This window comes from Microcaecilia unicolor, chromosome 3 (assembly GCF_901765095.1).
Source record: "Microcaecilia unicolor chromosome 3, aMicUni1.1, whole genome shotgun sequence".
Taxonomy (NCBI): Eukaryota; Metazoa; Chordata; class Amphibia; order Gymnophiona; family Siphonopidae; genus Microcaecilia; species Microcaecilia unicolor.
Genome location: NC_044033.1, coordinates 402,251,753 through 402,265,795, shown reverse-complemented (window position 1 = coordinate 402,265,795; position 14,043 = coordinate 402,251,753). Strand labels below are relative to the sequence as shown.

General features: G+C 42.8%; 1 protein-coding gene across 1 annotated transcript in view; it reads right to left on the bottom strand.

Moving 5' to 3' along the window:
- LOC115467071 (cytochrome P450 2K6-like) overlaps window positions 1-13,782 on the bottom strand; it is a 94,910-nt gene extending 81,128 nt beyond the window's left edge. The window contains exon 1 of the mRNA XM_030198751.1: window positions 13,510-13,782. Within this exon, the coding sequence (XP_030054611.1) occupies window positions 13,510-13,692 (183 nt within the window). The 5' untranslated portion in view covers window positions 13,693-13,782. The remainder of the gene's footprint in view (window positions 1-13,509) is intronic.
- Window positions 13,783-14,043: the final 261 nt, after the last annotated feature.

The window sequence follows — 14,043 nt, the reverse complement described above, 5'->3', positions numbered from 1 at the left end:
TGCCCGGTTGGTGTCCTGGCATGTCAGGGGAACCAGTGCACTACGAATGCTGGCTCCTCCCATGACCAAAGGACTTGGATTTGGTCGCTTCTGAGATGGGCGTCCTTAGTTTCCATTATTGCCGAAAATCAGAAACGACCAAGTCTAAGGACGACCATCTCTATGGACAACCTAAATGTTAAGATTTGGGCGTCCCCGACCGTATTATCGAAACGAAAGATGGATGCCCATCTTGTTTCAATAATACGGGTTTCCCCGCCTCTTCGCCGGGACATCCTGCGAGGACGTCCTCAGGAAAACTTGGGCACCCCTTTCGATTATGCCTCTCTAGGTTTCCTATGATAGCATTGTGCTTATTTGAATCAGTTTTTCTGTACAAGCTTTGATTGATTTATCTTTATTTGAAATTTCAAAACAAAAATAATTAAAAAAAACCCATCTTGTCAACTGGGGCACAGCTAGGCAGTGGGGCCCCATCAAACCAGTTTGCACAGGGCCTTGCAATTGCTAAGACTGGAAAAAAAAAGTCCTATAGATTTGTAAGACAACATTTCCCTTTTCTAAGTCCATGCTCGCTTTTCCCCATTCAATCATGTTAAATCATGTCTATAGATATTCTCAATAATCAGGGCCAGTCCAAGGCAAGATGCCGCCTGAGGTGGAGCTTGCATGCCACCTCCCCCCGGGCTGAGATGCCGCCCCATGGTCGTTTTACCTGTCACGGTGATGTTCCAAACCTGGCAGCGGCAGCAATTCCCATATGCCGCCCTGCCGCTGCTAGCATCTGCCTCCTCCCGTTACTGCGGCTGCCTGAGTGAAGCAGTAAGTTACTTCAGGCGGCTGCAGTAAAGGGAAGAGGCAGGCATATGGGAATCACTGCTGCTGCCGGGTTTGGAACGTCACCGTGACAGGTAAAACGCCGCAAAGCCGCCTCCCCGAGATGCCACTCCTAAAGAGTGCTGCCTGAGGCCCTCTGGCTCAGGTGGCCTAATGGTCGATCCATCCCTGTCAATAATCCATTTTTAAAAATCATTTCTACCATTTTGCCTAGTACTGGCATCAGACTCCTGATGTATAGTTTTCTGGATCACCTCTGGAGCCTATGTGGAACCTGATTATCTGTAGTTACCAGCAATACAGCTATGGCAAGCTTCTTTTCAATGAATATTATTTTTCTAATTTAAGGCATATGATTTTTAACTCCGTCATCTCCACAGATTACTCTTTCACTTTCCCAAACCTTCTTTTACTTCCACACCCATTATAGGTATAATTTGCATCAGGTGAGGGCACATGTTGTCAAGGGTCATCCATTTGTCTCTGTCCATGCAAATGACAAGAAAAAGAGAGGGGGGAAAGATAAGAAAAGGAAGAGAGCTGATTCACCAACCCTCCTCCCACAGATACTGACAAGAATCTTCCTGTATACTTCTTGTACCACTAACACAGCACCATGTCATGTATAAATTCCCACTCCTATCCACTCAAGTAGCCTCCCACCATTCGTGACCCACTTCTCCTAAGCTAATGATATATAACTCACCAGTTACTCAACACGTTTTCAGTGACACATTAGCTTACACCCACCAACTTATAATGCTTCAAGCATGCATTATTTCAACATGTATGCTCTAAAAATTGGCATTATCATGTTGTTCTCCGACTCCAGTCTTTAGATGCAGGCCTGATTTTATTGATAGTTTACATTTTCTTAGTAACAGGTCTGCATTTCTATATTTTAGTTTTCTTTGGAACTCTGAGGTGTATATCATCAGGTCATGGTGATTTATTAAGATTCAGTTACTCCATTAGATCTTTCAGGTTCACTTCTTTGCAACCAGACCAGTACATTAAATTCTGCGTTGATGATTACTTTATAACTGCTAGATGGAAAGAATGGCCTTTGAAGTTCATGAAAAGTTTATTTGCACATTAACCGGATGTCTCATGATCATTTTTGAAACTTGTAGAGAAACGGTTCAAAGGTCTCCAGTGTCATGGGCCTCAGGTGCAGTCAACAAATGCAGATCAAAAGTGAAACATTTCTTTTTGAGTGTAACATTGTCCAGGATATTAAACAGAAGTCACAATTACATGTATTGATTGTCACTGCAAAAATAATCTGAATTGTTATTTGGCACAATTCAATTTTTACTTATGTGGTCAGCTTCAAGTAAGTGCTTCTGTTTGAAAATCAGTTGCCAATGAATGGATACATTTTGACCCTATATGACAGACAGCACAAAATGAAGCCTTTGGATAGCCTTAGTGAATTGGACCCCCTCCCCATGATAATAAAAACATATTTTTAAACTTCTATAAACATGGCCACCAGAAGAAACCCATCGGAGGAGAAAGCAGTGGGTAATAATCATTGCTTGCCAGCTCCTCCTGTTGACTGGAGGACAATATGCAGGGGATAGGGAGAGTAGACAAATCTTTGTAGGCAGCGGTGGTTCTGATTCTCACCCTCCCTTCTCTTTTCTTTAGGTTTAGTTTTATTCATTTACTTCTAGAAGGGCATCCAGCAGCTGACTTTCCAAGACAAAAATCTACCTTAGGAACCATTGAATTAGTATATCTTAGAAGGCCCCTTCTAAATTCTTAGCCACATGCCCATACCTAGTTTCCCCATCCTTTAATCCTGTCCTGACCATTGACTGGTGAAAATCTTCAATGACTCACCCTGACTGAATATTGACATCTATATGGTTTTCTGTGTAGAATGATCTAGATATACTAAAAAAGGTACACACAAGCCACATAATTTGCTACAGTAAAAGAGAACAAAACTGCATTACTTATCAAAATATTTTTTTACTATTTAAATCCAGCAGAGAAACCTTTGGGGTCAATATTCAAAACATATATTTGATTGGTAGCAGAAACTGACTTTGTAAGTGGTTTTGTAAGGTGTGGAATGACCTGTAGGGGGATCAGGCATCTCCCAGTGGGCTGCTGATAAAACCAAACTGTGGCAGTATGTCCTTCTGACTTCAAATCTGTCCTTTTAAAGGCACAGGGGTTTGCAGGCCAGAAGAAATAGGTGCCAGTCTCAGAGCCTCTGTGCCTTTAATAGGGCAGACACAGAAGGGGAGAATGAGAAGGAATTCACTACTGTTGCAATTTGCAGAATGGGTCCTGGGACGGTGAGGCCTGAATGTGGAACAGCACCAGCTGGAATATAGAGCAGCAGAGGCTGTAGTGCTAAGGTAGGGAGCATGAATGATGAAGGAGAGAGAGAGACACAGGGGAGAGAAGAAGTCAGGGACAAGATCCTGAAGCTCGGGCTGATCTTGGCTATAGTTTATTCCCTGGGGTTTGTTTCAATGTTGTGGCTGGAAAACATATTTTTGTAATATATGATGCAAAAATCCAAACTAAATATGATTTAAATTTAGGTGGATTTAGGGCAGGCTCTGATTATAGCAAAATATTGTGAGGGTGGTGGTAAAATTCAGTAGATATTCATATAGGTTATCCAGGTAAATTAGCAGACATAAATTTATATGACTAAAATATTTGTACAAACCTACACATGTATACTGAGCAATAGCATTTATAGGGCAACTGCCACTAAATGCAGGCTGTGTTCACATCAGGCTCCTGCAACATAGATTAAATAATATATTTTTTGTGTACTTACATCTCAAACTTTTACAGATTTCTGTTCAGTCTGTATTGAGGCACCGTCCTCAGTTTTACTTAGAACTTATTTCATTTGTTTTATTTTGAGAAATTAAACTTTTACATTATTACAACATATTACAAACAACTCTCCTCATGTCCTGTGATTTGAGCTAGATCTATATTTACATCCAACCCTCCTCCTGGACAACAAAAGAAAAAGCCTACAGCAACCTATATCAACTGGATTATCCAAGGACATCAGAACCAGAAACTGCAAAATGAATAACTACAATCTGTGAGTTGAAATTTTATTTTAACTACATAACTATTTTTAAGATTCTGATTCTGTTGAAACTAAAGTCCATCAATCCTCTCTGCATTAAATCTCCAAAGAAATTCACACAGAAGTCACTTGATTCTGTATTACTGGAAGCTTTTGATCTCCTAGGCCTAGTCTGAATTTACAACTGTAAACTGTCTGCTCTCTCAGACCCATTGTCTTACAGCCTTTAATCCTGAAAGTCAACTGGTAAACCTTGCTTTATTTATTTATTTATTAGGATTTATTTACCGCCTTTATGAAGGAATTCACTCAAGGCGGTGTACAGTAAGAATAGATCAAACATGAGCAATAGACAATTACAGCAGTAAAAATATTCAAGTAACAATACAAAATATGGCATGGTATACTACATGCAATGACAACACAATACGTCATTGTAGTGATTTTTGCCTAAGGAGCAGACTGAGAGATCTCTGGGATCCCAGTGGGTGTGGAAGAGAAAACTATAATTCCCATTAACCAATGAGAAGACAAATATGCAAGAGGTCATACACCTACCTAACAATACTTAAACAATCACCTCACTGTCATACTAAAGCTACCACCAGACCACCCTTTAGGCCTGGTGAATGCCAGATCAGCTGCTAAGAAATAAATCCTCAGTGATCCATGATGTCATCCATGGACAGCATCTAGACATTTTAGGAATAAATGAAACCTGGCTATATGAAAACAGGGGTTTGCCACAGGCTGAACTATGCCCAACAGGTTTCACTATCTAGCATCAACCAAGACCAGAAAGGCGGGGTGGAGGATTAGCATCCTATTACCATTCCACAGCTGAATGAATCAGAATCTCTTTTAATCTACCTAGAAGAAGAGAAACCAATTTGGCTGCTCATGGTATACTAAGCACTTTGTAGCAACACATCATCTGTGCACTTCTTGATCTGATTACACAGGTGACCCTGAACTACCCTAGGATAGTGATCATGGGAGACTTTAATCTACTTTTTAAATCCCCAGCTACTACCACAGCTGTGTTCCTGGATATAATGACAGCAGTAGGATTCCTACAGGTGATGAATTCTCCAAATTATAAAAAGGGTAACATACTAGACTTAAGGGCCTTTTTACAAAGCTGCGGTAAGCACTAATGTGCACTTACCACAGCAAAAAATGGTTTACCTTGTGGCGTGCTGAGGTGTCTCATGATGTTTTGGGGATGTGTGCATGTGCTACTCCATGCACTAGAAAGAAAAATACTATAAGTTATATGGGTATCTCCCGGCCGGATTCTATATAGCGTGGCCAGTGCCAGCCCATGGCAAGCTGCCACCTGAGGCGGAGCTAAGATGCTGCCCCCCCCCCCAGGCTGAGATGTCACCCCTCCAGGCTGAGGTGCTGCCTCCCTTTCCTACTTCCAGCCCATTCTCAGCATTTACCTGTTTCATCACGTTCCAAACCTGGCAGTGGCAGCGATTCCTATACGCTGCTGGCACTCGCCTCTTTCCTTTACTGCAGCTGCCTGAGCCTCTGACGAAGCAGGAAGTTACATCAGAGAGGCAGTCACAGTAAAGGGAAGAGGCGGGTGCCAGCGTCAGGGCAGCGTATGGGAATCGCTGCCACTGCCTTGTTTGGAACATGATGAAACAGGTAAACGCCACAAAAGGGGTTGAGGAAGGAAGGAGGTGATGCCGCTCCTGAAGAGTGCCACCTGAGGCCCCCGCCTCAGGTGGCCTAATGTTCAGGCCTCTCCTGAGTGTGCCTAGAGATCCGTGCAACACAATTGGCTTAATAAGTTAATGATCGCTGATAACAGCATTCAACAAGCAATAATAACTCTGCACAATGTAATCCATAACCAAGTTGTAACATATTGTATTAACATTATTCATATCTTATTGTAAGCCACACTGAGCCCGCAAAGAGGTGGGAAAATGTGGGATACAAATGCAATAAATAAATAAATAAATAAATAAATAATGAACACTAATTGGCACTGATTAGAATATAGTCTCACAACTCGCTAAGCATATTCTGTAATGATGTGCGCTGAACTTCTAATGTGCACAGGCAAAAGGGGTGTACATAAGTACATAAGTACATAAGTAGTGCCATACTGGGAAAGACCAAAGGTCCATCTAGCCCAGCATCCTGTCACCGACAGTGGCCAATCCAGGTCAAGGGCACCTGGCACACTCCCCAAACGTAAAAACATTCCAGACAAGTTATACCTAAAAATGCGGAATTTTTCCAAGTCCATTTAATAGCGGTCTATGGACTTGTCCTTTAGGAATCTATCTAACCCCTTTTTAAACTCCATCAAGCTAACCGCCCGTACCACGTTCTCCGGCAACGAATTCCAGAGTCTAATTACACGTTGGGTGAAGAAAAATTTTCTCCGATTCGTTTTAAATTTACCACACTGTAGCTTCAACTCATGCCCTCTAGTCCTAGTATTTTGGATAGCGTGAACAGTCGCTTCACATCCACCCGATCCATTCCACTCATTATTTTATACACTTCTATCATATCTCCCCTCAGCCGTCTCTTCTCCAAGCTGAAAAGCCCTAGCCTTCTCAGCCTCTCTTCATAGGAAAGTCGTCCCATCCCCACTATCATTTTCGTCGCCCTTCGCTGTACCTTTTCCAATTCTACTATATCTTTTTTGAGATACGGAGACCAGTACTGAACACAATACTCCAGGTGCGGTCGCACCATGGAGCGATACAACGGCATTATAACATCTGCACACCTGGACTCCATACCCTTCCTAATAACACCCAACATTCTATTCGCTTTCCTAGCCGCAGCAGCACACTGAGCAGAAGGTTTCAGCGTATCATCGACGACGACACCCAGATCCCTTTCTTGATCCGTAACTCCTAACGCGGAACCTTGCAAGACGTAGCTATAATTCGGGTTCCTCTTACCCACATGCATCACTTTGCACTTGTCAACATTGAACTTCATCTGCCACTTGCACGCCCATTCTCCCAGTCTCGCAAGGTCCTCCTGTAATCGTTCACATTCCTCCTGCGACTTGACGACCCTGAATAATTTTGTGTCATCGGCGAATTTAATTACCTCACTAGTTATTCCCATCTCTAGGTCATTTATAAATACATTAAAAAGCAACGGACCCAGCACAGACCCCTGCGGGACCCCACTAACTACCCTCCTCCACTGAGAATACTGGCCACGCAATCCTACTCTCTGCTTCCTATCTTTCAACCAGTTCTTAATCCATAATAATACCCTACCTCCGATTCCATGACTCTGCAATTTCTTCAGGAGTCTTTCGTGCGGCACTTTGTCAAACGCCTTCTGAAAATCCAGATATACAATATCAACCGGCTCCCCATTGTCCACATGTTTGCTTACCCCCTCAAAAAAATGCATTAGATTGGTGAGGCAAGACTTCCCTTCACTAAATCCGTGCTGACTTTGTCTCATCAGTCCATGTTTTTGTATATGCTCTGCAATTTTATTCTTAATAATAGCCTCCACCATCTTGCCCGGCACCGACGTCAGACTCACCGGTCTATAATTTCCCGGATCTCCTCTGGAACCCTTCTTAAAAATCGGAGTAACATTGGCTACCCTCCAGTCTTCCGGTACTACACTCGATTTTAGGGACAGATTGCATATTTCTAACAGTAGCTCCGCAAGTTCATTTTTTAGTTCTATTAATACTCTGGGATGAATACCATCAGGTCCCGGTGATTTACTACTCTTCAGCTTGCTGAACTGACCCATTACATCCTCCAAGGTTACAGAGAATTTGTTTAGTTTCTCCGACTCCCCCGCTTCAAATATTCTTTCCGGCACCGGTGTCCCCCCCCAAATCCTCCTCGGTGAAGACCGAAGCAAAGAATTCATTTAATTTCTCCGCTACGGCTTTGTCCTCCTTGATCGCCCCTTTAACACCATTTTCGTCCAGCGGCCCAACCGACTCTTTGGCCGGTTTCCTGCTTTTAATGTATCTAAAAAAATTTTTACTATGTATTTTTGCTTCCAACGCTAATTTCTTCTCAAAGTCCTTTTTTGCCCTCCTTATCTCCGCTTTGCATTTGGCTTGGCATTCCTTATGATCTATCCTGTTACTTTCAGTTGGTTCTCTTCTCCACTTTCTGAAGGATTGTTTTTTGGCTCTAATGATTTCCTTTATCTTACTGTTTAGCCACGCTGGCTGACGTTTAGTCTTTTTTCCCTTTTTTCTAATACGTGGAATATATTTGTCCTGAACCTCCAGGATGGTGTTTTTAAACAGCATCCATGCCTGATGCAAGTTTTTTACTCTGCGAGCTGCTCCTTTCAGTCTTTTTTTCACCATTTTTCTCATTTTGTCGTAATCACCTTTTCTATAGTTAAACGCTAGCGTACTTGATTTCCTAGTTTCACTTCCTTCAATGCCAATATCAAAACCGATCATATTATGATCACTGTTATCAAGCGGCCCTCGTATCGTTACCCCCTGCACTAGATCATGAGCACCACTAAGGACTAAGTCTAGTATTTTTCCTTCTCTTGTCGGCTCCTGAACTAGCTGTTCCATGAAGCTGTCCTTGATTTCATCAAGAAATCTTATATCCCTTGCGTGTACAGATGTTACATTAACCCAGTCTATATGCGGGTAATTGAAATCCCCCATTATTATTGTGTTGCCCAGTTTGTTTGCGTCCCTGATTTCCTTTAACATTTCCGCATCCGTCTGTTCGTCCTGGCCAGGCGGACGGTAGTACACTCCTATCACTATCCTTTTCCCCTTTGCACATGGAATTTCAATCCACAGTGATTCCAAGGAGTGTTTTGTTTCCTGCAGAATTTTCAATCTATTTGATTCAAGGCTCTCGTTAATATACAATGCTACCCCTCCACCAATCCGATTCACCCTATCACTACGATATAATTTGTACCCCGGTATGACAGTGTCCCACTGGTTATCCTCCTTCCACCAGGTCTCAGAGATGCCTATTATATCTAATTTGTGGTTATGGGTTTTTCGTGGCCATTCTGAAAATTTTGTACCTACTTATAGAATATGGCCCAGTGCGCCTAAATCTACGCGCTGGGATTTATGCTTTGCTTTCATTGGTGTAAATGGATATGCATAGATTCAACTAAGCATATTCTATAATCGGCCCCTAAATCTAAGTGCTGATTATAGAATATGCATAGTTGGCAATGATTTCAGCGCCAATTTTTTAGGTGCCATATATAGAATCTCCCCCTGTTTACCCAGGTAGGCTAATATTCTAAAAAGGAAAATAGATGCCTACAGTCCTTCATAGAATAGGCTTTTACCAGGTGCATTCTGGGTGCCTAATTGAAGGCACCCTCTTATAGAATTGCACTTTTAGTCCTAATTTATTTTCTAACTGATTTTTCTGTTTTGCTTGCAGTCATTCTCTGTTCCTGTGTAAGTAAACACTTGCAAGGATATGCTAACAAAAAGGATGCATCTAGTTTCCTTGTTTCCTCTCTTACTGCCATGTTCGTGACTTTTTATGCCTGCAATTACCACTCTTACTCTACAGTCATAGTACATAAGTACATAAGTATTGCCATACTGGGAAAGACCAAAGGTCCATCAAGCCCAGCATCCTGTTTCCAACAGTGGCCAATCCAGATCACAAATACCTGGCAAGATCCCAAAAAAGTACAAAACATTTTATACTGCTTATCCCAGAAATAGTGGATTTTCCCCAAGTCTATTTAATAACGGTCTATGGACTTTTCCTTTAGGAAGCCGTCTAAACCTTTTTAAAACTCCGCTAAGCTTACCACATTCTCTGGCAACAAATTCCAGAGTTTAATTTGGGCTCACCTTTTTTCACATACTAATGCCTTGTCTGCTTTCCTTTTTTTATATTTGACTTCATGGGATTTCTTGCCCCACTGTCAATTCAGTAGCATGGGAGGAAGCTTTTTAAGTGTATACTGACTCCACTTTGCTGCTGTTTTTTGTTCTTCATCTGTCAACAGCTCTCTCCACCCTTCTTCCATGGTGGGACTGAAGGAATGAAGCCAGCCATACTCCTCTAGCTGTCAGGGCCATACCTTTCCCTTTGTCTGGTAGGACGTATGTAATCAAGCCAGTCACATTCCTCTGGCCAAGGCCGCCGAGAGGAGGGGCAGGGGGGGAAAAATTCCCTGGGCCCGGGCCTCCAAGGGGGGCCCGGCCCCGCAGTCCCCTCCACCCGCCCCCTCCGTCCACCACTGGGCCGGGCCCCCCTGAATTCCTTTGCTTTGCGTTTTTCCTGTGGAGAGGTTCCTTTGCTTTGCGCTATGATTTGAATTCAGGGGGGCCTGGCCCGGTGATAGATGGAGGGGGGCAGGTAGAGGGGGGGGGGGCGGCGATGACAACCTCGGGGGCGGGGGGGGGGCAGATGTGCATTCATATTTAAATGAGTGCCAATTAAGATCAATAATAGGCTGTGAGCACCCAGTTACTGATGGTTCAGAGCTGATTATCAAATTTATTTGCACGTGCATCTTGGAAGCAATTTTGGATGCCATATATAGAATCTGGGGGTTAGCGTACGAACCAAGCACGTATCAAGATAACACTTAAAAGCACTTCCCCTTCTCCACCCATCAGAATCTGAAATTAACTTACAAAAGGGCTTTGAACTTACAAACAACCAAGTCTTGATTTTATTTCAAAATTTAGATAATACATTAACTTTCCAAGGGCAATGAGATCAATAAATGAGGAAAGCATTAGAGACTGCATAATGATTATATGTTAACAGATTGCTACACAAAACATGTTCTTAGTTGCATTTATTTATTTTTGTAGGTCTTTATTTTTAGCAGACTCCATTATCCAGAACAGGGGCGTAGCCAGACACCCAATTTTGGGTGGGCCTGGGCCCAAGATGGGTGGGCAGAAGAACCTCCCTATCCCACAAGTGATTTGGTATCTTCCTCTCTCGCCTGCATGCCATAGGGTCTCTCAAACATCCCCCCTCCCCCATATACCATTTAAATAGCAGATTTTCACCAGCAGCGAGCAGCAACTAATACACACTGCTCATGTTGGTCCCAAAGCCTTCCCACTGATGCAACTTCCTGTTTCCGCATAGGCAGGAATACGGCAGAGGGAAGGCTGTGGGGCCAGTGCGAGCAGTATGTATCAATCTCTGCTTGCTGCAGGCAAAGATCTGCTATTTACAAGGTATGCAAGAAGGACAGTTGTTGGGAGTTTTTGGCTGGTGGGGCTTGGGGATCCCTGCCAGCCACATTATACCGTGTTTCCCTGAAAATAAGACATTGTCTTATATTAATTTTTGCCCTTCAAAATGCGCTAGGTCTTATTTTCAGGAGCTCTCTTATTTTTCGGGACAACATCGAGGTTGCATCGGGGTTGGCCCGCCCGCCCTCCGTCGCTCCCGGAACTAACCTTAAACGCCTTCTTTCACCTTCGCAGCAAGCAGCAGCAGGGCAGGCCACTTCTTCCTTCCATGTCTCGCCCTCGCCTGACGTAACGTCCGCGAGGACGGGGCACGGAAGGAAGGAGAGGTCTGCCCTGCTGCTGCTTGCTGAGAAGGTGAAAGGAGGCGTTTAAGGTTAGTTCCGGGAGCGATGGAGGGTGGGTGGAGGGGGGGCCCGGCGACCTCGGGTGGGGGGGCGGCCCGGGGGCGGCTCTCGGCGGCCCTGCTTTCAAACAAAATTTTGCTAGGTCTTACTTTCAGGGGAGGCCTTATATCTACCAATTCAGGAAAACCTCTACTAGGTCTTATTTTCAGGGGATGTCTTACTTTCGGGGAAACAGGGTAGGTGTACTGCTAATGGATGGGCCTGAACACAAAGTCCTTGGCTACGCCACTGATCCAGAAGCTTTTACATTGTATAAGACAAATGGTTCTCAATTGATTAGAATATTTGGGTTTAAAAAGGTTTGGACAAGTTACTGGAGGAAAAGTCCATAGTCTGCCATTGAGATAGACACGGGGAAGCCACAGCTTGACCTGGGATTGGTAGCATGGAATATTGCTACTATCTGGGTTTCTTCCAGGTACTTGTGACCTGGATTGACCACTGTTGGAAGCAGGATACTGGGCTAGAAAAACCATTGGTCTGACCCAGGATGGCTATTCTTATGTTATTATATTCTTATCCAATCCTCAGGACACACCTAGCCTGCCAAGTTTTCAGGATACCCACAATGAATATTTATGAGATAAATTTGCATGCACTACCTCCACTGTATGCAAATCTATCTCATGCATATTCATTGTGGATTTCCTGAAAACCTGATTAGACAGGTGGGTCCTAAAGACCACTCTGTCTTTCTTCTCACTCTCCATTATACATTCTCTTCTTTTTTGTTTAGCAAATATACATCTTGACTACTATAATTCCTTGTTTGCTGGTCTTCCCCTCTACTATCTCAAACACTTTCAACCGGTCCAGTCTACTGCGGTCTGCCCTCTTCGTCGAGCTAAGCTCTTTGATCATGTCACTACACTTCTCCATCTGAAACATTGGGTACCCCTCTCTGCCCAGTTTAAACTCTAAATTCTTGTTTTCAAGTCTCACCTTCCCTCACACTAGACTATTTGTCCCATCTCTTCATCCCCTTCACTCCTCTCCATTCACTTTGATCCTCCACTGCTGGTCTTCTCTGGCTTCCCCCTCCAACTACCATCTGCCTCAACACTACTCATGCCATCGCCATTAGCTATGCTGGGCCTAAGCTTTGGAATTCATTACCTGCTCACCTCCGGCTTGAACACTCCTATGTTAAGATTAAAGTAGCTCTACAAACTCACCTTTTTTAGCCTTGCATACCCTGCTAACCCCTGAAATCTCCCTCTTCTCTTTTTTGGGAGCTAATCTTTGATTTACGCAAACCGCTAAGAGGCCAGTTTTGGCATATGCGGTGTATCAAGCAAATGTAAATTAATGCAACTAAGGGTGTTAATCTGTTAACATGTAATCATTATGCAATTTAAATTGAACCTTTCTTTCTCCTACACCACAATCTTATCTGCATGTATTTTTAATAATTATTTGCTGGCACTAGTAAAATATTTTCACACTGCAAATATTCTTAATTTATTTAAATCTGTTGACTGGAAAAGCCAGATGCATACAAAATCTCAGCTGAGTCCCAAGGAACTTATATATATAAAAAAAGTATTAATCCAAACAATTTTGAAAACAATCTAACATTTCCAAAAGTAGAGTGGAAAGTTCATTCCAAAGCAATTAACAAGCAAATGTAAAATTATATTTTATCTAACTTAAAGCCTCTTTTACTAAACCACAGCAGCGATTCCTGTGCGGCAAATGAGAGGAAGCCCATTCAATTCCTATGGGCTTTTTCTCATTTGCCACACTGGGAATCGCTAGCGAGGTTTAGTAAAAAAGGCCCTTAGTGCACCTTCTCACAAAAATGTATTTTCATGAATTGATTTAAGGGAGTAATGCTAACATTGGCAAGAGATTCTTTTGCAAATATCCAGCTTAACCTTGATATACAAACACAAGTCATAGTGGTTTCCTTAATTTTGTTTAAAAACTGAAAACCATCTATTTAGTTTTTCCGACAAATTGCACAACAATCGTTTTAAAAGATTCACCTCTATAAGAGTTTTGGAAGGTCTTTTCAGATCCAAGAGGTGCAGATTTCCAATGAGTGGTAAAGGATATGGTCCTGGAGGAAAATTCTTGAGGGTTCTCTCCCAGCCTATCTTCATCCAGAGTATAAGGATCACACTCAGTATAAACAGGCACAATAAAACCACTGGATCTGTAAAAAGCATCTTTTTGACTGCAGTACTATTTGAGTGCAGAAATGTTTGAAAGAACTGCAAGCAGTTTCAGTCTATGGTGCTTAACTAAAACACAAACTGCAGCAGGAAGCAGGCATTTCTACCCAGAATATCTCCTCCTTTTTTGGATCTTTGCCTACTCATTCTCAACAGCAAGTTTGCCTAATTAAAGTAACAAGTGGCATGACATCCACCTATCCCTAGCCTAGTCCCAGTTTCCCAAAAGAAAGACAAGCTCACAACTGTCTTCAGAAAATGTCAGTATTGCTACTATTTTTATTTCAGTGACAACATGAAAAGGGCAGTTTCCATGCTGCCTGCATTGGTGTAAGGCTATGGGTA